The sequence below is a fragment of the Cygnus atratus genome, chromosome 19 (genome assembly GCF_013377495.2).
Source record: "Cygnus atratus isolate AKBS03 ecotype Queensland, Australia chromosome 19, CAtr_DNAZoo_HiC_assembly, whole genome shotgun sequence".
NCBI classification, from domain to species: Eukaryota; Metazoa; Chordata; class Aves; order Anseriformes; family Anatidae; genus Cygnus; species Cygnus atratus.
The window spans coordinates 6,737,912-6,763,482 of NC_066380.1; the positions used below are offsets into that span (position 1 = coordinate 6,737,912).

At 50.6% G+C, this 25,571-nt stretch overlaps 1 protein-coding gene across 5 annotated transcripts in view; it reads right to left on the reverse strand.

The window, feature by feature from the left end:
* Positions 1–2,006: 2,006 nt before the first annotated feature.
* Positions 2,007–25,571, reverse strand: part of EEIG1 (estrogen-induced osteoclastogenesis regulator 1) — a 33,458-nt gene continuing 9,893 nt past the window's right edge. For 4 of the 5 annotated variants that reach the window (XM_035555282.2, XM_035555285.2, XM_035555286.2 and 1 more), the window contains 10 exons: positions 15,571–15,691; positions 15,239–15,268; positions 11,398–11,514; positions 10,850–10,896; positions 7,754–7,908; positions 6,524–6,631; positions 6,064–6,253; positions 5,760–5,881; positions 4,589–4,658; positions 2,007–3,703 (listed from right to left, as the gene is read on the reverse strand). In XM_035555282.2, coding sequence (XP_035411175.1) covers positions 3,658–3,703; positions 4,589–4,658; positions 5,760–5,881; positions 6,064–6,253; positions 6,524–6,631; positions 7,754–7,908; positions 10,850–10,896; positions 11,398–11,514; positions 15,239–15,268; positions 15,571–15,691 — 1,006 coding nt within the window. In that variant the 3' untranslated portion in view covers positions 2,007–3,657. The remainder of the gene's footprint in view (positions 3,704–4,588; positions 4,659–5,759; positions 5,882–6,063; positions 6,254–6,523; positions 6,632–7,753; positions 7,909–10,849; positions 10,897–11,397; positions 11,515–15,238; positions 15,269–15,570; positions 15,692–25,571) is intronic. The other variant, XM_035555284.2, reaches the window with a different exon arrangement.

Consider the following 25,571-nt stretch of genomic DNA (forward strand, 5'->3'; position numbering starts at 1 on the left):
CATACCGTTTTTAAAAAAAAAAGTTAGTAAAAAAAATTACATTGAAATTTCCCATGCCTTTGCAACAGGCCTCCACCAACCAGGGGTCCAGAGACTGAGGGCAGGGCCCACACGTTTTGCCTGGCCCTGAGACAGGAGCAGAGAGCCAGCTCTGCTTCTCCAGGGCCGGCCGGGCGTGGGCAGCCCTGCTCACCAGCATCCGAGACCCAGGGGATGCAGGGGCTTGCCAATAAGGTCCTTTTACTCGTTTAAGTCACCTCTGAAACCCCTGAGAAAGGGAACAATGTAGGGAAGAAAGTCCCCCCTCGGCCCCCCAGGAATAAAATATCAATGAAACAATAACGCAGTCAAAAAAAAAAAAAAAACACCAGCCTGCTGGGTTTATAAAAAAAAAAAATCAATAAACTTCAAGACAAAAAAAAGAAACTAGCCAGCGGTTTGGGTCTGGAAACTGATTCACTTCTTAAATGTTCAAAGCCCAACAAGGAACAGACGGCAGCGATGCCAACAAGGAAAAAGTGCTCGCGAGACGCAGCTTCCCGAGAGACAGCAGTGGCTGCTGGACCCCACTTCCACACCAGCTTCCTCCACCAGCACCAGGGATGCTGCTGGGCACCGCTCGTGGTGGATGCACAGCAGGAGCTCCGCGTGAGGTCTAGAGCTAGAAGCAGGCTGCTCCTTCCTTCCTCCCTCTCTCCACAGGGCCCTCCCGGGCACTCCAGCCCTGGCTGTGCTGCACTAGGCTGAACGACTAGCGCTGCCTTCTTACTCAAAATGAAGGGTGGGAGAGCTGGAAAATAAAACGGCCAGGATCTGTGGAGTCAATACTAATGTGGAGACAAGAGACAGACACCCTGCGAGACACCGTTACCAAAAACCCGAGCAGTGATGTGCCGAGCAGCTGGAAGAGAAGCCAGAGGCTTGCCCAGGTTGGCCACAGCTATGTGATGGAGCAGGTTACAACTGCCAGCCTGGGGGGAATGAGAGCAGCTTTCTGAAAAGCTCAACTGATGCTCCCCTTGCTCTGCTGGAAGAGGAGATTCACAATGCCTAGCTGCCAGCATCTCGGAGCAACAGACTCTTGCCAACTGGAGCCCAGGAGAAAGCCCTTGGCTCCCAGTTGCTCTGACAGCAACTACCATTGTTTTTCATGGGAATAGAAGCAAAGCAGCAGAACTGAGCTGGGTTTGGCCTCTTTCCTAGCTTATTTCTGCCCCTTTCAAGTCCTGGTTGCAATGCCGGACCCGATTTCCAGCAGGTGCTGTGCCCCAGGGAGCAGCCTGACCCCCAGCTCCCGCTACAGCTACCTGAGGGCAGAGCAAGGACACCCGTTGCTGTTTGCGTGTGCTTCTGCCCTCACACTGACCTGAACAGAGGGTCAGGCCAGGCCGAGCTTTCTGGCAGAGCCTCAGGGAGTGAAGAAAGCAAGCAGCAGCTCTCCCTGTCCTGCGAGCACCCCCGGCACAGGGCACCTCTCACCCAGAGTGGGCAGGAAGCTCCCCAGCCTGCGAGCGAGTGCCAAACCTCCCCAGACTGAATGGAGAAGAGATCACAGTGAAAAACACCAGAAAGTGTGAAAGAGCTTTTGTTTTAGACAGACTCAAAAGATCAATACCTTTTCCCTACATTAAACCAAACCGAAGTGGTGTCTGTAACCCTTTGAACCATAATCCAAATTTTAATTCCCTTTGAAGCAAAAGGGGTGAAAAAGATCCATATCCTACGTGTGGTCTGTCCAAACACAGAAAGAAACCTCTGGACTTGAGGACAGGAACCATCAAAACAGAGTAAGCAGCTGTATGGCTTTGCCACTCTGCCTAACACCCTCCCCATGCAGCCATCCTTAGCTAGCAGGGCAAAAAAAAACAAGAAAAATTAAAATCAAGGCCCTTTCATTCCTCATCTCTCGTTCTGCCAAATTCCCTTTTCCAGTAGCTCATCTGCATGCATTCTGGCCACAGAGACCACTATTAATCCTTTTTTTTTTTTTTTTTTCTTTTTAAGAAGGCTTTACAATAACTAAGTTTGAACAACAACGTGATCAATTACAAGTCTTTCCTTGCTGAGCGGGGCAGGTGTGTGCCCGTGAGTGTGCACGCACACGTGTGTCAGAGGAGGGCACGCTCCCGGCGGGGCCAGGAGCGCGCCGTTACTCAAAGTGCATGGCTGCTGAGTGCTACTACAGTACACCGGCAAAAGAGGAAAGGGCACTACACAGAAATAGCTTACAGGCCACGAGTCTCTGTACAGGAAGGGCTGCAAGCACAGCCCGCGGCTGGAGTCTGCAGAGATCCTCGTCTGCAACGCAGCTGCCAGGAGAATCTATCAGTGGGAGCTGAAAGGGACTGACACCTCTGCCACACGCTGCAAGGAGGCAGCTCAAGTGTCAAACAACTGCAGAAAAACCCAAAGAGGAACAATTGAAGGATCAACCAGAAAAAGAGTTTGAAGCCTTGTCAGAGCTGACTCGCCACGGAGCAGGTAGGAACGGCTGCTGTGGCTAACGCAGCAGGAAACACCCGTCCTACCTCTGAAGGCAAAGACGGGGGCTTCATCTTGCCCTACTTCTCCCCAGCCCCAAAAGGAACCAGCTCAGGCGTAGATCCCTGCTGACAGGTCAAGAAAGGCCAACCAACACCGACTCCCGTACTGGCCCAGGCCGAGAGAGGCAATTGTTACCACCACCACCAGAGAGACCGCTGCAGATAACTGCACGGCCCAGGGAGGGCCGTCAGATAACGAGAATCTTTTCACAGTCCAAGAAGGGCAGCTCCCTTCCTGAGCCAAAAAAAAAAAAGAGGTTTTGTATTCCAAGCTCCAACAGTAACTATTTGCTGAATCAGTCCAGCAAACGTGGATTATAACCCTGGAAAAGCAAGTATAAGCCTCCTCCAGGTAAAATCTGGAACCTCTAAAGTGCTCCTGGTAATGCTAATAGGTGAGCACTGCCCTTCCATGCCCAGCAGTGGAAGGGCACGATGCAGTTAGTGGTATAACAAGCATTTAACCATTTAATCAGCTCCCATCTGGATTGCAGTAATTTTCTGAAATGCACTTTCGGGAGATATTTCCTATACGAAGCTGTTTGGGGATCTGACGGTAGCCAGGTGAAGTGCACACCACAGCATACCTCGTTCAGTAAAACTGTTGCCTTGGAAGGTGATGCTCCCTTGCAGAGTCAATGTATAAAGCATCCCGCAAGCGGCCCTTCCGCCGTGTCACCAACAAGCAGCTCTTGGTTTGGTTACAATGGCTTCCCCCTCCCCCAGTGGTTTGAAGAGTTCACAGTGGTATAACCCAATGTTTTGGGGAGACAAAGCTGAGACGTCCCCTGTTGCGAATGGACGGGTGGAATGAGGGGTGCAGAAGAGCAACGTCCTCTAGGACTAAGGATACATCCAACAGACACCTGGCGTCTGCTTGGGAACAGGGGAGGGCAGGCACTGGAAGAACTGGGAAGTGGAGGAGGGTACTGCCGACAGGGAAAGTGCACGGTCTGGAGTGGTCTCGGAGTAGTTCTGCAGTGCAAATGTACGGGGAGGGGCGTGGAGAAATCCCTTCTGGAATGCTGCATGAAGAGAGGTAAAGGTTGGCATCCATGTGGCAGCGGACCGGGTAGGGGGCCTGTTTCCAGCAGCTCTACCCTGTTCTTCACATTTAGTGGGTTTCAATCACCACTGGCTCGTAAACTCCAGACGAGACCCTGAGGAGGCAGAGGGGAAGAGGACGAGAAAGCCAGGTTATTTTCCTCAGTCACTTAGAGCAAACAAGTCTTTATTCAGAGCTCTCTGCTCATGAACATCGCCCTCTAACCTCACACGAAATACTGAAAATAACGACTCAGTCTGGCGAGACGTCAACTCACATAACACAAAACAGACAGCTACGTGGCAAGCCAACACTAGAGCACTTGAAAGAGCTGGGTGTAACACATAAATCCTTCTAGAAGGCAGAGGAAAGGGGCTGGGGAGGGAGCATACTGTGCAAAGAGCCAGTGTTCCTGGCTCTGCTTCCAATTTTACCACCGACCTGACACATCTTTGTATTCGCCATTATTGCTTTTCTTCCTACAAAGGTGCTATAAAGCTTCGCAAACGCGACCGGCCAATGCATGGCATCAAGGGCTATTGCAGCAAGACAAAGTTTTATTTGTCCAGAAGTCTTTCACAAGAGAAAAAGCCCTTGACACGGATGGAGGGGGCAGGGAGAAGGGACAATAGAACAAGCTGCTGCAGTTTTGCTGTAGTCCAGCAGGAGGCAAAGCTCCCTGCCTTCGGTCGGGTGCGGAAACAAACAGGAACCAACCTCTACCATTTTGTCCTTTTACTCCTCACTTACTTCTGGCTCTTGGATCTAGCAACTGGGATCAAATTATCCCTATGAGCTTCTACTGACAACTGCACTTACACTCCAGTGCAGCTGCAGCCTGTCACCATGACACCTGGGGGCGTTAATGTGGGAATAAAGCCACCGTACAGCACGTGGTGTTTAGAAATCTCTCCCGTAACAAAGGTGAAAGTTTCCTGGGTACAAACAGCTAACTAATTTCTCCGGAGCCTCGTTGTCTGCAGGCTTGCAGGAAACCTACCTGTTTCCCAGCTGAATACCGCTCAGTGTAGTTGTTCCGTCTCTGCTCACAAACAACCTCAGGTTGCTATCTGCAGATAGAAAAGGAAGCAGGTATCAAAATCCAGAGCTACCGCTGGTTGCCAGGTGCTCCTCTCCCAGCCGCGTTACACAACGTTCGGAACAGGAACAAATGTATTTCTGTGAATCCGCATGCACACTTTCTGGTGTTCCCATAGTAACAGGGCCCCCGGGAACTCTTCTTGCTTTAAAAAGGAGCCTCATGTACAAATCAAGCACAACATTGAGTTTTGGAAGAGTAAAAGCAGAGAAATGAATGCGATGACATTCCTCTGGCTGCTTCTTTCAAGGCAATTCCACTGATGTAAGTTTTTGGGTCGGCTTTAATACATCTAAACAGGTAAACTGTGGGGCTCCCATGCTGCTTTTGTACACTCGTTACTGGAAAAGAAATTCAGCCTGTTCTGCTGGTAAAAGGTGGCTATATTCAGCCTGGTTTAAACTCATGCTGAGTGAGGTGGAGATCCCCATATGATCTGATACCATATCCAGTGATTTAAGGTGACTAACAGTAATCTGTAGAAGTACTAACAAGAAGTTAGGCTCAGGTTTAAAACTTACTGAAAAAAACACACTAGATAAAGGATATGAGATTGATTTCTAGGCTAAATTGGAAGATTAAAATAAATGCAGTGATGATATTAATTTTCTCTTAACAAATGCTGTGGCTGCAAAGGAGAAAACTCCTTTGGCTCTCTCAGACCCTAACACCAGCACACCGTGACCCATCTCTTTTCCCATCCTTTTGCCAAGACGTGCCATTTTTGCTCCAGCTGTGGCCTCCTACTTTAACAAACACCCTTGGGTTGACCCTGGAACGAAGGCCCTGAAGAACTGGTATTTCTTCCCTCTCATCTTGTATGTTTAAGCTCCTGTTCAACCTCTGCTGTGCGTTGCAGAAGAACAGTGGCAAGCACTGTTTGCAAATTGATGCGCAGCTCTCAAATCCACGTGGTTTCTTTACCTACCGCAGAAACACCTAGCAAGCACTGAAAGAAAATACTGTCAAGTGGGGAAGGGAGTCTACAACAGATCAGATCTCGCTCTGTAAAAGCTTGGCAGCCTTTCTAAAGGAATAGCCAAGACCTCCCCTCTGAGACTCATCCTCTCACCTTCAGTATTGCTGACATCTGTGAAGTCCTGACTCTGCATTATCTTCTCCACTATATCATCTGCATCAATCCTGGTGTCATCCACTCGGGTTGGATGACTCTCCACTGAATCCTTTTTCCTCCTGGGGAGGAAAAATAAAAGGAAAAAACTTACTCAGCCTTTCAAGACAGACTTTCAGATACTCTCTTGCTTCTTTGAGCAACGGCCTCCCTCCTAGTGATTACTTCCAATTTACTGCTGCTTGAAGACCAAGGAGTAGATTCTGTCTCTCCTTCCCAAGGGGGCTTTGCACCAGTTACCTACCGAGAGGGTCTGTCCAGCAGAAGAGCTGGTCTGGGGGGCCGGGGCGGCTTCTCTAGTTTGTGGTCGCGCTCTCCCTCGGGGCACTCCACCGTCATACTGAGCCCTCCGGACGCGCTGCTGCTGGTGGAGGTGTTGCGGCGGTGGGTCAGGTCGGACATGCTAGAAGAACGGGAGTGCTCTGTGCTGTAACCTGCAAAGGCAGAGTGGTTACAAACCAGTTTTTTCCTCCTTCCTGGCAGCACAGCTAACAGGCAGGGCAGCCTCAGACCAGCAGTTCTGTTCCCAGATACTGAGGTTTATGCACGCATCTGTGAACTCATCTGCAGAGACTAAACAGGAAACTCTGCTATTACAGGGCTGGGTAAGAGAGATGGCTGCAAACTGCTCTCACAAGAGCTCGCTGCAAGAAGGAAAAAGGGATGGGGTCACTGCTGGCAGAACCACACAGATCAACAGTTACCAGAGATCTTGGACTGCTGGCTGGCGTAGCTGGAGTTCCGCGAGTGCCCTGAGTGGAAGACTTCCTCGGGGCTGGACAGATTCTGATCGGGTTCTTCTGGGACACCTGCTGAGAAACAAGGCGCTCCGGTTACACCACAACCAAGCCAGCATGTTGCCCGCTGCCTAGGACACCAGATTAAGGAAAGTGCAAGCCTCTTGGCAGAAGCCCGTTGTACAGGCTAGCACATCGCTTACAAGCACCTTGGAAGTAGGGAAGACAACAACAAGCTTCTCTGTCAAGCTCTAATCACTAATTCTAGCATCCGGTGCCTGAATTAACAGGCATCTTTAGGGCCTTGAAGGACCCAGAAGGACAGTTAGTGTCTGAAATTTAATACTTTTAACTGTGAACAGCTAACACCATGGAAGCAAACGGCCACTATCAGTAAAGCGTTATAATTTCCATTTGAGTGCTTCTCCTGTTATTACTTTTCTCCTGCCATTACTTGTGAGAGTCCATGCCATTTAGCATTTAAATCACATCTGAACTTGGCACCGAAACCTCAGGATAACCTCTGCTTCTTTGCTCTTGCCCCATCTTGCCTCTCTTGCAGCAAGTTTATCCAAAAGCGCCCCAGTGTAACATCTGCCAGCTTTTTAAGAACAGCACTTGCACACTGTGCTAAGTGTGAGGCGATGTGACAGTGCTATTTTGGTGCAGTGTGCCTGCCTGCACATTGGGAGTGTGCAGGGAAGGAAAAAAAAAGCAATGGGAGAATGCAGTGTCCTTGGAAATGGGCTCACACAGAAGCCAAAGAACTCCACATCAGCAGCTGGAACAAGGCCATCAGACCTTAAACCAGCCTCTAAAACCTTCGGAGGAACTTTTCAAGAAGATAAGCTCGAGCACCAGAATAGCTGAGCGGAGAACAATGTTAAGTGCCACTGAACACAATGGAAGGCAGGGATGAGCGCGACACATGGATTATTAAATCCATGGCTAAAAGAACTAATTGCTTTATCTCCACCAACACAAGTATGCATGCGGCAAAGATTCATGCTCCCCCTCCTCAGTTCCACTTAATAGATATCTTTGTTTTTCTTAATTTTCTTAAGCGAGTAAAGAGGTGAGGATTTGTTTGGGAAATCATGAAAAATTAAAAAAATCTGTGCTTGTAATTGCTGGGAGAAGGAAGAAAGTGTGCAGGCAGACCCAGGCGCTGCATGGCTCGGGGATGGGCATTCCTACCCGAGCTGAGGATGGTTGCTCGCGGCTTGCTCTGACGCAGAGAGCCAATTGGGGCTGAAGTGCTGTTGCTGCTTGTGGTTCCCTCGCCCTTGCAGGTGAGCTGCAGGGTGGAGTCCTGCCCCGGAATGGTGATGGATTTGGCTGTGGAAGGCGGCCTGTAAGCAGAAAAGAAGAGGGTTACGAGGTGCAGGGCAGGGATCAGGGATCGTCCCATCGCACGGGGTGCTCTCGCTGCGCCACGAGGCCCCCCCAGCTCCCCAAGGAAGGACTGGCAGCCCCCCAGGCTACAGCACAGCGTGACATTTGCTCCCAACCCCAAGAGTTGGGTCTTCCCTAATCCATAACGCATCCAGACTGCGGAGCTAGCACTTTACAAACTGCTGATTACAAGGAAAAGCAAGGTTGAGGTAAACTAAGGCAAAAAGCAACCACTCAGTCATTCGTACAGGACAACTGCACTATCCTCCAGGAAATTATCCAGAGCTGCCCTTTTCCCCCAACATGTGTTCCAGCAGCCAGTCGGCCTCACAAACAGGAACCAGCTTGTTTTCAGCCAGCTCGAAATCCCAGCACCATCCTGCTACACCTTTCTGACCCGGGTCAGAGAGAAGCCTTTTATCCCAGCACCCCTATGAGAGCATTTTACAACCATCGAGTGACCTTTCCGTTTTTTAACTGATGATTAAACTACTTTTTAGTGAGACTAAAGTATTTTTCCAGCTGTCAGAATTATTTTTCTGGTTGTTCTGCGTGCTCCCAACATCCCTCTGCAAATGCTGACTCCAGGACAGAACTGCAAGCGCCTGAGCCCACTCCCTTCCTCCAGGACGGTTTTTGGGTCACAGCCACGGCATGTGCAGCGTGGCAAAGTTAATATTCCTGCTGGAGCCCTAACTTCCCTATAGCCTGAAGCCTGAGCTGTAAGTAATGGATTATACCACGCTTTTTAAGTGAGGAGTGAGAAAGCCAAACTTTCATTTGTCTCACTTGGAGCTCTGAGGTGAGTGAGGGAAGATGCTACACGAGGGGACCATTGAATAGTTTGGGAGAAAGAATAAAGAGCTAAAACCATTTCTTACGGCAGCCAGACGGCTACAAAGGTCACAGGAGACCCCCAGCACACCTTCCTGAGGCGTGGGGGGGAGGGGGGGGAGCAACCACCCAAAAAAAGACCACCTCCCTAACCCTGTTAGCGGTGATTTACACACAGCCAGGTACTTCGGGGACTTGCTTTCCCAGGTTGATAAGGCCCCTGCTGCCTCAGTCAAGCCCACCGCTGCTGCTGCGGCTGTCGGGTCGGGCGAGCAGCCTGCTCTCCCCTCCTGCACGACACCCAGGAGGGGAAGGTTCCTCCGGGTGCTGCAGAAAGCGAGTGCTCGGCGAGCACATTCAGGAGTGACTTCCCAGCACAGCTTAATTCCTGCCTAATCCTCTAACGAGTGTCATTTCTCAACAGCTCTCCTGCTCAAGGACTATTCTACATGCAAAGTTTCCATTTTTAGACATTTGCACATCATCACCATATAAAGAAAAAATGGGGATGACTGCAAAAATCCTGCAAGAAAATAGGGAGGTTTGACTTTCAGACTGACCCCACTTACATTAAATTGATATTTATACTCAATTCTGTATAATTTCCAGGTACTAACAGTGGGGTTTGATTCCACAATGAAAAAGCAACAGGTATTTTTGTCAAATTGAAGCGATGGCTGACGATGTTTATCATTGAAACTAATCCTAGTAACCTAGGCTGGAAACATCTGTTAAAGCATCTATTACCGTTAAAAGGTTAGGATTTAAGATGCTCAAAGTTTCCTTCTGAAGCATAATTTTTTCCGAATCTGACAGCACTGCAGTCACTGTTTGAAAGGCTCGCAAACATTGCTGCACTGTGAAAAGGCATTCACAAAATACAAATTAGGCAGCTTTTTATAACAACGTGAGCTCACTGATGTACTCGAAGCCAGCTCCTAAAATTAGACCGTTTAGCCCAGAACGTTACTGCTACGAGACGTGACCTTAAGGTAAAGCTTTCTTCTCCCACACTGCTGGGAGTCAGCAGGAAATATTCTATCAGCACAGGGCAGGGCAGTCCTGCAGCAGTTACACACCTTGCTGCACACTGGCTGGGATCACTGCAGTATAAAGGCACATGTCACTGCTATATTTGTTAATTGATTCCCCAACAATTAGCGGAGCAACAAAAGTGCTCTCTAGCTCTGCTGCATTTATTCTTTCTTGCTACAATGGATTTTAAAAAAATAAGAGATGCGTATGATTGCAGTTTCTCTACTAATCAATACAAATTATGATCCTAGGATCCTGCAGAAGAAAGAGAGAATTAAAATGCTTCAGCCTCGCATTATTTTTGTTGCTATTTCAATTCAACATCTTTATTTTGAGTGCTATGTGCTGAAACATGGTAATTTCCAAGACTGTTTTCTTCATTGACCTTTCCCTTCTTGGAGGTCATCGAAACCAACCCCAGAGCTATGAGAAACTGTCCCTCGTGTAAAACACAAAGTTCTTTATCAACGTCCGTTAGTTTCCAAAACTCAATGACACTAGGAGGAAAAAAACCAAAACACCCTATGCACAACAAGACTGTTTCTTCCCCCAGAAGAAGGGAAAAGAGATACAACCCAGTCCTTCAGAAGGATACAAGAGATTTGGAAATCAGGTTTGAGTTTCAACGGGAAATTTGAAAATACTTCCCCCTGCCATCCCATCTCACAGAGCAGGAGTGAAAACTGACACAGACTTTAGCAGCCCTTGCAGGTCACCCTTCACATCTCCTATCACTAGCTGACGTTACCACTGGCACTGAAATTCAGAATTCCCCCACCCTACAGCAGACTCTTCCTTTTTATAGCTGGGAAACAACAGCAGAGAACAGACCAACCAAAAGCACAGTCTTGCTATAACTACGCTGGCTGATCCAACAATCTAGACCATCATTTTCAAGCTTTCCCCCATACTTCCTTATCTCAAGGACATCTCCTCCTCCTCCCCAGCAATTTCAGCCTCCAACAGAAGACTGCAAAAGCAACAGGAGTCTCAGTCTCCCCAGAACAGGGCGAGTACCCAGAAACTCACGTTTTGAAGCAGGGGTCCCCCGAGAGCAAGGACATCCCGATGGTGACCTGGAGAGAGGGGACAAGGCCTGTAGTTAGCCATCCTGCCGCTGCGAGCACCTCACTTCGCAACAGCCAGGAGGTCAAGGGCTAGGTGTAAAGATTCATGAGACCCAGTTCCTCTCTAAAGGAGATCAGCTCCAGGGATTTAGCAAGTTATTCCCTCCCTTTCCCAAGCACAGGCATCAATGGCTCCAAGCTGTAGGGGCTCAGCAGGACACCAGCCTGGCAACCCTGACAATGCACTTCAGACTTTATTTTCCCCCCAAGCTCATGCTTTCTCTGATGATAAAAAATATTATCGAGGGTTATCGCTTGGCCAAATGGATGCCGAGACATCAAAGGGCAACTGTGATAACATCAAACTTCCCTGCTCAGACCAGCAGCATAAAAGCAGAACCCTCTCTCTGTGCATAACAGGATCTTCTTTGAGGCTCAGCACTGCACTCTGGCTGTGATTTTTTTTATTCAACAGCAGGATTTCCACTGTGGCAGAACCAGCTGCCATACCTTTAGGATGGAGTTGTCCTGTCGCGTGTTCTTGGTGTCGTATCCTTCCAGCAAGCAGCAACGGACAGTGGATCCAGAGCCCGCAAATTCTGCCAGATTTAGATCAGCGAAGCCCAGCTGTAGCCACGAAAACAATGGAGGGGAAGGGGAGAGAACAAAGAAACAAAAAAAGACTTCAATAAGGGGATATGCAGTGTCACCCAGACCAGAGGAGGACAGCACCTCTGTGAGTCAGGGCAGAAACGCAAGCCATACACGCAGAGATGGGGTGTAGAGACCCCTTAGAGCTGGGGGTGGGAAGGGTCGCCTTCCTCATCCCCAGCCAGGTGAACGCTCTGCGGGACGTCAGCCCTGTGCAAGGGAGGAAAAGAGCAGTGGTGCTGGCCAGGACAGCGTTAACCAGCCTGCAGCAGTTGCATAACCAAGGACATGGAAGGCACTAGGTCACCGATGTGGAAAATACAGAATCACACATACACAAACATAATAAGGCACTCTTTGTGTCGGGCCATCCCAGAGTGCAGCGGAGCATGCGAACCGGGAGATGAAAGGATATTGTTACGGAGGAAAGCGACACTGTCCTGAACCACAGAACGGAGCCTTGCAGCACCGCAAGCTGGGAATGGAGAGCCATAGGGCCATGCGTGTGCCCTACTGCCACAGCTCCAGCTGCTGGGCTGCGCATCTCCTGTAGCAAAGCTTCCTCAGCATCTCCACGATTTAACTAGCTAGTGGTACGTTTGGCAGGCAGGAGGAAGAGAAATGTCTGCAGAGATTTAGTTATCAGCTCTCCAAACTTTCTTGAACAAAGAGAAAATAAATAGGGAAGGTGACAAAATTAAAGATTAGAGGCAAATTCAAAGCGGGTATCGATGCCTCTGGAGCACAAACACAGTGAAGAGCAGTTTTGCTCTTCTGCTCTAATTCCTGGTGTAGGAATACAGTGCTTTCCCAAATGAAAAAAGTTACAGCTTCTTTTACTCAGAATTTTGGCAATAAGTCAGTTGTGTCTCACCTGCCCTGCCCAGAAAGAGATGCTGTATCCCAAATTTGACCAAACAGCCCCAGCACAGAAAGTCAGCATCACTTCAGCGTACAGGTCGGCTTCCACAAGAACACGGAGAGAAGGTGGACAAGCAAATGCCCATACCCAGCTGTTATTTTGTGCATTACGGTACAATTCTCCAGCCCTGGCGTTGACACCTGAATGACAGAACTGAACCACGAGCCTCAGACTGGCACCAGGCTACGGAAACGCGGTGCTCTCAGCTGTGGCAGCTGATATGGAGTTACAGCCCAAACCAGTCCCTGTTGTATGAACATCGTTCCACATCAGGACTGCTCCCATCATTCCACATCAAAAGTCTAAACCACAGCCTGCAAAAGATGATTCAAGGGATGACAGCAACAAGATTATGGTACCTTTTGTCCTCTGTCCCATTCTCAAAGGGGAACAAGTGTTGATGGCAAATAAAAAGTGAGACAGAACAGGAACCTTTCTTCAACAAAAGGAAGGAAGAAAAACATAACCTAACTTTGCTCCCTCTCTTCTCCTTTCATAAGGATTCCCTTAACTCGAGTGTTTCTCCAGTTCCTGCTGCAGGTGTTCCTCTCTCTCGCAGTGCCGAGGGTTATGTTTTTGCTGAATCTTCAGCAATGATGAAAAAAGTAGAGACTTTTTATCTTTCAGAGAGAAACTGGGGAGGAGAAAGCCATGTGCAATGCAACACATCAGAGCAACCGAAATGGAGGACAGACGAGATACGGCCCAGCCCCACTGGAAGAAGAAGAGGGCACTTGAAGGGCCTGGACCCAGACCCCCCGTCCCGCACCGAAGCGGTAACGGAGCCGACGGCCTCGCTGAGGAGATGGGCATCAGAGGACAGATGTGGGACGGGACTCCAAGCACCCACGCTGAGTGCTGAGGTCACAAGCCCTCCTCAGGAAGCAGACTCCCAGTATATAGAGGAAGGATCCCTTAACAAGAGGATGTTTTCATATGTAACCTTTCCCAATAGTTTCCTCAGTTTTCCAGCCAGCTGATGGTGTTTCTTCCAGCTTGGGGAAAGAGTTTCCGCTTTATCAGTCCTTCCTGCTGGTTTCCGCTCCATAACCCCTGACACCGAGGTGACATTAACGTCAAACCAAAGGTACACAAGTCTATGGAAACTCTGTCCTGAGCACAAACAGCTCCACTGCTCTTACCCTACTGAAGGGGGACCAGGTAGAGAGGGCACTCGGCCGCACCTCCAACGATCAGGGGAGTTGCTGAGCAAACGCAGTTTGAGAAGGTGAGGACTTGTTTAGGAATGAACACAAACAGACTGCTGCTACAAACATTAGGGATACCAAGTAACTCGATTCTGTCACAACAATCTGCCTGGAAAGGAGTCTGAACAAGCCTGGTCCACAGACCAAGACTGCAAAGCCCAACCACCCTGCCTGGTATGACACCCCTCACCTCCACACGGGTCATTCCTCAATTCCAGGAGTCCAGCCTGGCTGGAGAGAGCTGCGGGAAGGCACTGAGGGACCACGTGCATGCATGCGACTCATTCCACTTCTTCACAGGAGACCAAGCAAGGCCTCAGCTCAAGAGAAGACGAGTACTTGAGTTTTGGCCTCTGATTTTGGGCTGGAGCAATTAAATCTCTTAACACGCCTCTAAACGCAACTGCGGACCGAGTGAAGGGGACGTAGGTTACAACACGACCTGAATAAGAGCCCAGGTTAACTCCACCACAGAGACTGCCTTTGAGCTTCCTTTAATTCCACATTTCCAAATACTGTGGGAAGCTTCAGGACGGGCATCGAGGAGGAAGAGGCCGATGCATTTACACCTCACAGACACACCTCTTCCTCCAGCTACGCCATGCTCCCCGGACAGGCAGCTCTGCAGGACGGAGGAATAACCTCCCCCTCAGCGTAAATTTAGTGAGAGAGAAACCGATGGCCCTAGAGACAGCGTCCTCACGTTAGCCACAAAAAAAGGAACAGTGTGGGCAGCACCACTGCCCTCTGCCACAGGGCACAGCGGTACCTAGGTGTGAGTGCAGCTCTCCTCTCAAAGCTTTTTAGACCCACGGTCTCAGGAAGGATATTGATTAGAAGAAATTCTTACAAGGTTCTGCGTGACCTGAACATCTGTTTATTAGAAACTAGCACCAGTGACTCATTTTCAAACAAACATAGTTTCGGGCTCTGTGCGAACTCAGCTCCTAAGCCAACATTGTCTCTTGTTCCAGCACAAAGAGAAGGGGTGGCATCCAGCCCATTGTCTCTCCCACAGCCCGAGCAAGAAAAGGAGTGGGGCGAGTGTGCGTGTAACAAAACAAAAAACTAATGTCCCTGATGATCAGCTTGTTTCTTGCCTCAGTACCTCCTGTGCCCTGGAAAACAGCGATTTCTGCTGTAGGTTTCTGCCTGCGCTCACAGCGCAGCGAGGTGCCTACCCCAGCCACAGATGGTTACTGTGTTTGGGAGAGCACAGTAACTCAAGTCTGTATTTCTTTATTAGCAAGACGTTGCCAGAAGCCAGAAAGTTCACATCTGACTCAGAACTTCCCCAAAGTTTGAGGACATGCAGAACATCTTCCCAACCCCCTTCTCAAATCCACATCCAGTGCAATCTGGATCCTGTCCCAGTAAGTAAGTTTTTTTTTTTTGGGAAATCACTTAATTCAGGCCGAAGAACTAACGAGTGCCTCTCCAGACTGCCTCTCGCAGCAGCTATGCTGTGTTCTGACCGTTCAGCCACTGCTTTCTAATGGGCACAGAGCACGAACAGCAGACAAAACCATCACCACTCTGACACATTTGCCCTTTCTTTACTCTGTCTTACCTTGGAGTAGGTTTTTCCGCCCTTCAGCTCCTATAATGGGAGACAAAACAAACAGGAAAAGAAGCTATTATCTGCGCTGGGGAAACATGGGGAAAGTCGTTACTCAATCCTGGAATTTGGTCTCAGGATTTCACAAACTTCTGTACCAACACCCTGCTCCCTCCCACCCTCGGTCAAGCACCCTTGCTGGAGAGGCGAGCTCCATTTCGTTTCTGTCTTAGCCCTAAAAATCCTCCCTTCCCACCACTGCAATTCTTGCTGCCAAAAAAGCAGCTCGGAACCAACACCAAGACACAGGTGGTACCTGCCAGAAGCAGAAGCTGGACGCTCACCTTACGCACAGATACTCGGCAGATGCAGGGGTCCAGGAGCCCTGTGGCGGGGTTGGCACTCATTTTGCACACGAAGGTGAATTTCTTTCTCCAGCGGACACAGTTTTCCTGCACTTCCTCTCTGTGAGAAAGCAAAAAAATCGCCTTCAAATGAAGGTACAAAGCCAAATCAATCCCAGTTGTTGTCTTTGACTGGGAACACAGTCTGCAAAGATCCTCTACAACCTAACTTGACCCACACCACCCAAAAGGGCACCATACAAAGGCTGTTACGTTAGCAGCAAGCAATTTCACTGGCCAATGCAGATAAAAACGCATCTAGGTTACAGGGTAGGCTAATCATCTCATCAGCATTTGCCTTAAACTCTCCCAAGCCCTTCGACGTTTCCTGCTCAGCTGGTTTAGCTCCTCTATTGTCCAGCCTGGACAGACCCAGGCTCTGTAACTCAACTGGGCTGAAGGTTTCCAAGCTTATCTTCCTACAACGCCCGTTTTGTGCAGCCTCCTGCGCAGTAAAGGTGCTTTCTGTCCCGGACAGAGTGTACTTCCCACCCTGCTCTGTTCGCTGGGACTGAGCCCGGGAGAACAGCCAGCTCGAGGGAGGACACGAAGAGGTGGAAACGCCGGTGGATGCAGGCAGACGGGACCAGGCCACACGAGAAGAGCCCGAGGCGAAGAGGAGCCTGCGTCCCTCGCGCCGCTCTCGCTGCCTGGCCCTGAGCACCGGCCACAGAGTTGAGGCTGCAACTCAGGCACAGGGTGAAGCCACAGGAGGAAGATGAGGAGGAGGAGGCTCCTCTCCAAGCACAGGAGCTGCTTCAGGTAGGGTTTGGGCTCCACAAGGCCCTCCGAGGAAGCCGAGCTTTATCTCTTGAAGACCGCAGGTTCAAAGGGGCAGGGGAAGGAGGTGCGGGGGGCCTTTTGCGAGGCCCTGGGTACCAAGCGATCCTCGACGAGGATCTGATCCGGTTATCTGATCCAGTTAAAGCCCAGCCCCTGGCCCCCAGCCAATTAAGTGCTCAAAGTAACGAGGCTGGGGGGAGGCAGCTCTGAGCTAGGAAGTTTGCATACAGCTCTTCTCTCGGCACAGGACAAAGGAGCAAGGGCACCAAAAACCCTGTTTGCATTAGCAGGGAAAGGGAAGCTTCCCACCACCCAAACCGGGCACAGGAAAGCCGGAGAGACTGGTGGGAAGGGAAACGAGACCAGTCTTGGTATCGCCTGCTGCTGGGAAGGATGGAGCAGACACCAGAGCACAGCCCTGCAGCCCCTTCCACAACCCTGAGGTGAAAGTAACGCGACAGGATGCCAGGGAGCGGGTCCTGAGCCAGCAGGTCCCTGCCAGTCCTCGAAACTTTCTGTGGGACTTCAGTGTGTGGGCTAAAGGGAACAGCAGGGGCCACAAACGTGGCAGGTGACAAATAACTAAACCCTGTAATCCTCTGTAGTGTAGATCAGGGCTGGTCTTCCCTGTGTAAAAGGAGGGAAAACAGAAGGCCGCGATCCCTTCAAGGCGGTGAACTCCAGCTCCTTGCTGGCGATGGAAGTCATTGAAATACCAGACATCTAAGTGCCGAGAATACCTTTGAATTTGGGATTAATTCAAGATGAGGTCTGGTTCTCATTGCTCCACTCAGCTCAGTCCAACTCCTTCAGGCAGGAGAAGAGGAGATACATTTCCACAGGGATTAAAGAGGCTTTACCCGTAATAAAATATTCACCAAACCAGCCAAGGTAAGTTTCAAACCTGAGGTGCCTTGAACCTGACATAGCGTAACTCAAATGACCTGGAGGAAGGAGAATTCAGACTCAGAAGAGAAAAGCATTCAAGAGAATAGGATAATGTTGCAAACCCACATGCTTCAGATCTGCAAGGATGGCGTATGGGACGCAGAAGACACCAGGCATGTCGGCAGCGTTACTCTTCTCCTGCTGGGCACGACAGCCCCTTGCTACAAGCACAGATCCCAGCACCATACCCCATGCCACAGGCGGCCGAGCTTTGGCACGGCGTGCTGTGGACGGTGATCCCAGCTCCCTGCCTCACCCGTCCGATGTGCAGGAGCCCCTCCAGCGTGCGAGTTTTCCTACTCGTGACTTCTCTTTGCATTACAAAGCAGCTCTGATTCAGCATCTGCTGGACGCGCCTAAGCCCAGTGGAGGCTAACGATTTAAAAATGGGGCAAGAAGTCCTGACTGGGAATAAAGAGCTGCTTCACGAGCTCTGCTAACAGACCTCCTGTTTCTTATTAACAATATACATCGGCCTTTCCACACTGCTGTGGGTAGCATGGCCGAGGCGATTAGGGGACGAGCAGAGGATTTGGGGATGAGCAGCACCACGACCGACGTGCCTGCAGGTGCACACGGAGCTCGGGGCCTTGCGTGCCCGCAGAGGGGGCTGCACAGGATGGAACTGAGATAAAATTCAGAGCTGCTTTCCAGTCACAGTTTCACAATCATTCAGCAAGGACTTTCAGTGTTTTTTTTTGTTTTTTTTGTCTTTTCAGAGTGGCTTTTCAGGGTGGGGGCTGGGGCCGTACCATCAGACAAGCAAGCAGCAGCATTGTTTCGAGCCAAACTGTAAAAAATTAGTTCCACATTTTCAAGAGACAGCATGGGGTGAAGCAATGGGCTTTGTCTATCCGCCTCCCAGCAAGTTATCATCAGGATGGTAATTAGAGAAGACTAAAATAGGAAGAAAGAGGGGACTCGGATGAGGAGCAGTTTTGCATTTAGCTCCAGAACACCCGGAGCGTGGTGAGGGATGCACAGAGAGGTGTTTCTTTCCATCCTAATCACAGGGCACCTAAAAGCAAAGCAGAAACTAACAGCTTTAAACCAAACGTGTCTAATTTTAAGTCGTACTCTGTATTTGAAGCGCCAGAAATAGATTAGAGCAATGCCAAGCACTAGGTGCCAATTCAACGGGTCTTCAGAAGTTTCATTTTAAAAAAAGCTGTCCGTAGCATTTTGCAAAAAAAGCCTTCCAGAAGGCTGAATGCCTGCCAGGCTAAGCTTTGCCCTCTCCTGACTCGAGACTTACTCAAAGCTATGTAATTACTCTTGCAGACCTAAATATACCACCGCAGAATAAACCAACGCAACCCTGCGCCAGCTTTTATGAAAAGTGGACCTCCAAAGGGAGCTGCGAGCTCCTTGCCTGTCTCCAGCCCTGCGATGAGCCCGAAGGGACCACACGCCGTGTCCCTGGCCACCGCCGTCCCCGTAGAGCAAAGGTGGACTGGGCAGGGAGCAGTGGGAAGATGTTTTGGCGTGGCAGGAACCTAACTCGTGGGAGCAATGCACAGCAGCAACCCGCTGGTTTATCTGCTTTTACGTCCCGTGCAGAACTAACAGCGTGCTTGGTGAAAACCACAAACCTCTCCGGGCTCAGGTCTCACGCGCAGCCTTCCTGCAGCTCTGGAGGCAGGCGGAGGAAGGCACGACGAACAGATTTTATAGAAGAGATGTTTACCAACTGCGATTTTAGTGCCACGGACAGAGCAGCGCTGTTACAGAAAGCCACGGTGCTAACTGAGACTTTGCTAAAACAAGCACACAGGGAAACGCTTCTAGAAAAAGGCCACGTGTAGGAGCCACGCTACCCAGGACAAGTGCGGGTCTGTCCCACAAGGCAACCTAGCTATTGAAACACCACAACAAGAGACTAAAACTTCTATTTACAGCCTCAAAGCTGAGCTGTGCCCAACTGGGTGTGATGCTTTAACACAACCCGCTGAAACAATTTTGCCCGGCTGACCCATTTACAAGAGCAGTTGCTTCGCTCTCGCTTTATGGCAGCAGCCATATGTAAGAGAGCTAAAAGTACGAAACATCCTAAAAAGCCTACAGGCTTACTGGGGGGGCAGAGACAACAAAAATAGCTTCCCAACGCCAAACACTGCAGCAGAGCAACGCATCTCAGTCTGGTGTTTCGTACACAGCAGCAGATGTGGGCAAACCTCGGGCTAAACAAGACGGTACAGAGATAAGTGCGCACAAAGAGCTGCTTATTCACATCCCCTCCTCCTCATTTACACAAAGGGTGAGGGCGAGCTCTCCTCTTTGTGATGCCCAACCCGCACGCCCACGTCCCCCAGCCTCCCAGAGGTGGCTCTGGGTGAGCTCCCTCGAGCAGAACTAACCCCTGCCGGCTCGCGGCAGGCAGCGCGCCCCGCTCCCCTCGCTGCTTCACCTCTTCACGCGGCAGCGCAACATCACCGAAGCTACGTCTCAATACCGTCAGGCACAAAAATGATAACAGCGTTTTAAGGAGGCCAACGAGGCCATCCCCAGCTCGGACTCACTTACAGTGCAGCTGACTGACAAACGGACTTTGAAGGGACCCCGGCACTCCTGCAGGGGGTCTTCTGGGGAGGAAGGTGGTGCAGGTACAAGGGCATTCCCTCAGTCACAGGGAAAGGAAAAAAAAACAACACAAAACCAGGTCAACAGATTGCATCTGAAGGGCAACACCATGCGTCTCCTACAGCATTTCTTTCCACGTGTGTCTTGGCTCTGCTTTCAGCTGCAGACACACACCATTAGAACCAGAATGGCCTGGGTTGGAAGCACCCTAAAGCCCACCCAGTCCCAGCCCTGCCACGGCAGGGACGCCACCCACCAGATCAGGTTGGCCATGGCCTCACCCAGCCTGGCCTTGAACACCTCCAGGGATGGGGCACCCACAGCCTCTCTGGGCAGCCTGTTCCGGTACCTCACCACCCTCTGAGTAAAGAATTTCCTCCTAATATCTTACCTAAATCTACCTTCTTGGAGTTAAAAGCCATTCCCACTTGCCCTGTCGTTATCTGACTGAGCAAAAAGTCACTCTCCTTTTTTGTAACCCCCTTTAAGTACTGAAAAGCTGCCGTGACATCTCCCTGGATCCCATCTCCCTGGAGCCTTCTCTTCTTCAGGCTGGACACCCCCAACTCTCTCAGCCTGTCTTCACAGGAGAACCTGCAGAGGACTGCTGACATCCCCTTAGCTCACACAGTCTGGATCAATCCTGGGCTATGTCCTGGAGAAGACAGCTACTGTTTTAACCTGGTTATCTACTGCAAAGCTCTAACGGAAGAGACACCTTTGGTAAGGCCTGAAGAAACCACCTGAAAATCCCCCTCCCAAAGGGATTTGCTGAGAGCCAGGCCCGTAACCAGCAGTCACACCGCTGGGCTCCCAGCACACCGAGGTTTACACCACCCTCAAACACAGCGGTCCTGCTACAAGCACAGGGCCTAATTGCTGCTTTACAGCATGGAAAATATAAAGGGAGGTGAAAATACGTATAATAGAAGGCGAGCCTTTACCTAGCCATTAGCTGGTTTCGATTTACAATCCAAAAGCTGTAGGTGGCCCCAAATAACGGCTTACAAGCGGGCACTTCAGCGCAGCACGTATTATTAAAGCAAGCTGCATCGCCATCCTTTTCTACCTGCTGCCAGGCACAGGTAAAAAGCAGAAGCAAGGAAGAGGCAGAAATCTGAGCTGGGTGCTGAGAGGTTCAGCCGAAACATAGTTCAAGCAGGAGAGGTGAGAGAGAGACCATCTTCCTCGGGGAGCACCATGCAGGACTGGGAAACGGCTGGATAAAAAAACCGCATCAAAACCCAGGACAGCTTAACCTGGCGGCGTACGAGTGCTCTGTGGATACAGAAATTTAGTTACGCGGCGGGGTTTTTGTCTCCCCTGACCAGAATGAAGGGAAAGGACAGCAGGCAGCCCTCCTCACTGCAGTTCCTCTGTTTTGCCCGGCTTACACCACGGAGCGGCACAAGTGCCAGCCCCGAGAGCCGGAGGGCTCCCCCCCCGCACCCAGCCCCGCATTCTCCAGCCGCCAGGCGCTGCGCGTTGCACGGCAGGCAGCAGCGGCGACGATGGCAAAGTGGCTCGGGGATGGACGACGTGCACTGCGTCACTAGGAGAACTAAGGGAGTCTTTGTCGTTTGAAACAAGGCTTGTTCGGATGCTTCACTGCCAGCATTTTAACCAAGGGTCCAGTGGGAAGGTCACCGCATCCACCAACCAACAGATCAACTTCTGGGTTCCCAGCGGAGCCGCTCCAAGGAACCACGGTACCAAAGGACCTACCCCCAACCCCATACTTGCCAGTTCAGTTCTGCGCTCCCGCCCGAGGGGAAGGAAGATGCCCACGGGCTCTCTAAAGGCTGGATTTGAGCACCAGTGCCTTTGGAGTGAAGTCCTCACGTGAGCCGGAGGCAAATACAGCAGAAAGGACTAACAGCAACTGTACGGGAAAGGCAAAGCTAACGGAAGCAGCTTCAGGCACAGGTGAGAAGCCAGGGAAAGGAGCTGCCGAGACCGTCTCCCTGCGGGGGAAGACAGCACCACGACGTGCGAGGCGGGTAAGGAAAGAGCTGGAGCAAAACCCAGGTGAACGTGAAATCACAGCAGGATACAACGAGCGATTTCCAAGTTCTCCATCAAAATGAGCCGCTATCTGGTCAGCGAGCGATTGACTTTTTATGGCTTTAAGCTTATCTCCAGCAGGCTGTTTCCAAAGACACGCGGCTTTTGAACTGCGCACTCTCGATAAAGGTGCGCCGGGACGAGGCAGGGAGCAGCAATACCTCCTGCAGAGCGGGGCAGCAGTCAGCCACCAGCAGAAAACCCTCCAGCAGCAGCAGCAGCATTCCTGCCCGGGCGTTAGCAGCTTCTTCACAAGGCAGCACTTCAGTTGTGCCTGGCCTCCACGCACCCCAACGTGAAACCCCGTGCAGGATGTCTTATCCCATAGGTGAGAGCCCTCCAGTGCATCATCTCCTGGACCCATCGTCCAGCTTATCCACGGCTTCTAAAACCTAGCACCAGGCCTTGTTTTAGAGGGGAAAAAGGAATCCCAACTATTTCTTGCATCTAAATCTTCAAACCTTTGAACTCTTCCTTTCTGACGGCAGTTAACAAAAATCAGCACGCAGCCAGCGATGGAACGCTACAGCACAAGTTGCATAAGGAAATAAAAATTGGGCCAAACGGAGGAAAAAAGTCACAGGACAACGAACCTTGAAGACAAGCTAACGAACGAGTCAGATGAGTTTTGGAAGGGTGAGTGAGGGTGGAGCACGGCGAAGGCAGGGAGAAACGCTCTAACAGACACGGCCATGGAGCAGCGAGGATGCACACAGGGCACTTCAGCCAGGGGACACGTGGCACAGCCAGCTTTGAGGGGGCTGTATTTTGCTCTGTCCTCTTGAATCGGAGAAGAAAAGCTGGAGCAAGGACGAGAAGGGCCTGTAGCAGTAAATATCGTGCAACACACCTACTGTTACACGCTGTGCTTCAGCCGGAGCAGCACGCATCCGAGGGCTGCTCGCCACATCCCCAGCACACAAGTGCCTTCTGGTCAGCGGCCAGGGCCGTGTGCCAGGAGCAAAAACCCAAACTCTTAAGCGTAAAGGAAGGAATAGCTGGATGGGTGACTCAGTTACTGAAATGCGAGTCTGTAACAACGCGCAGATCGAACGCGGGAAGACGCATTGGCTTTTTATAAAAAAACCCGAGCACGCACTGAGTCACCACCCCGACTCCCACCTCTATTGTCCTGATAGACTCATTTGGAGCTGGATTAGCTGAGCAAGAGTCAGGTGCCAGGCTGCCAAATCCATCACCAGAGCTTTCTTATCGTAAGCAAACACACAAGTATTTACAGAAAACACCAGGAACAGCTCTGCAGTGCAGATTTCGCTTGGTCTGCCCAGGTCAGCCCTGAGCTCCGACGCTCAGCTTACTGCACAAGCCAGCTGGATTTAGGGGCGCAAGCGACCCCAGGGTGAAACCTCTGTGGGACTGGAGAGGAGAAAAGAAAGCCTCCCAAATCCCCCAGTACCCGTGTGCCCTTTGGACAAATCACAACAGAAATCTGCCTCGTAGTTCTAACACATAGAGGAACCAAAGCTTCAGAAGACCCCGAAGGTTTGCTCTGAACAGGCGCTTGCAAGGCGAAGGTAGATTAATTCACCGTCTTTCCGGGACGGCACAAGTTACTGTAACACCGAAGCCTGGGAAGCTTTTTGCTTGTGGCAGCCTGTAGATGTGAAATGAAGATTCACCGATTATCCGCTGCTGATATATTTATAAACTTGCTTCATCCCCTAAGTGTTAGCTGTCAATTTGAGAGATTCCAGCTTTGCCTTTTGCTGCCTAAATTTGGGCTCCTACTAAAGGAAGACAGCAACGTAAAATCCGGCAAGGAAAACTCTGGTAATGTCCCTATCACGAGGGGTACAAGAGATGGCCACAACTCCGTGCTGCAAGAAAGCTGTGCTTGTGAACAGAGTGCTCTTATAAACAAAAAAGAAAGCCACCTTTCCAAGCAAAAAAAACAAGCCCCTCACAGACACTGAGATGAAAAATCAAGACATGGGTCTTGGGATGGGATATTCCAGGGCTTTGCTGGGACAGCAAGTGTGGAAAATGAGAACTCCGGAGGGAATCGCCACAAGACCAGGAACAAAATCCCCGCTACAAGCGACGTGCACTGAACAAATCTGTTGGCCTCCAAGGCAGATTTATGGCACAGGAAGCCATGCTGAAGCTCAGCTATTCAAGCTACGCATCGTGCCAATATCAGCCCCGTTTCAACCAGGAGAGTTCGCCAGCGTAGCCATACCAGAGAAGCCTTTGTAGTGTAAATTAACCTGCACACGAGGCCAAGTTCATTTCGGGAATAATTTCATTAATACCGCGTGATGTAACATCACTGCAATTTGGCTCGAGTGTGCTGAAGAGCTCTTCAGTAAATAAGCTGCCTGAAGTCAACCCCGGTGCTAAAAGTATGTTTAGTTACCCAAGAGGTAACACCCTGCTGTGCCCAGACATGCTCCGCTGTGAATCACCTCTACACGGTACACGTTTCGTCAAAAACAATAAAATAGTCCAGGAAAACATCCCTTTGTGTGTTAAGACCAGCTTTTGCATCCCATCACGGATGTTTTATGACGGTTCGTTTATAAAGGCATTGTTCAGCAGCACGAACCAGGTCACTGCGTTTAAGGACAAGGCTTTAAGGACAAGGTACAGACGCGTTCTCACTGTACCTCAGGCCCTTCCATCAATATTTGTTGCTGCTTTTCTGCAAGAAGGCTGCCCAGCAGAGGTCTGCGAATGACAGAAAGCTGCTGAATAAAGCCTGCCGCATCCCTGACTCGTCGCCATCCCGGTGCCAACAGGCTGGGAGTCTCAGCGCTGCCGGTCCCCGTTCTCCTTTCCCATCTTTTCCTCTTGCCTCGACTCCAGCGTGCGTCAGCCCCGGTGTCATGCTGTTTCAATACGCAGAGCTGGCAGAGAAGGACAAATTGCCTTTTGGCTAGATTTTATCAGTTTAACACAAACGGTGAGGTCAGAGGAGTGCCAGACCCAGCACGGGGGGAGAGCAGGGGGACGGAGACGCAGCGGTCGGACTGGCTTCAGCTCCCCCAGACCCACAGCTCCAGCTAAAAGCAGTTCTCTAGGACCGATACCCCGTGACGTAACGGCACGCTCACACTGCACTGACGGCACCCTAATCAGGGAAAGGTAATTACATAAATTACATCTCGGTTAAGAGCAGAACGAGGGAAAGTGCTGCACTTTGTGACACACCAGCCTGTGCTGGCTGTGCCACCGGGAGATGCTAGGCTAGGCTCTCGCTGCTCGCCTGCCAGGAGCGGGTTTTGGAGGATCAGAGCATTTACCTCCCCCGGGGCTGTCCCCACCGGCAGTACTCAGACACATCTCCGCGATTCTCCTCTGCTGAGAGCCGCTGCAATCGGAGACGAGCAGGAATCCCTACTGGAGGGAAGGCAACACGCAGGTTTGTTTTGAAAGAGCAGTCACGCTCGCATGGCAAGAGGGAAAAGCCACTGCCATAAACCTACGCCAGAAAGCGACCTTAAAGAGAACAGCGGCCAAACGGCGTACCATCAGCTACCCCCAGTACCACCAGCAGGGTATTTCACAAAGCTGGAAGCAAATGGAAAAACAGCTACAGGAAATCC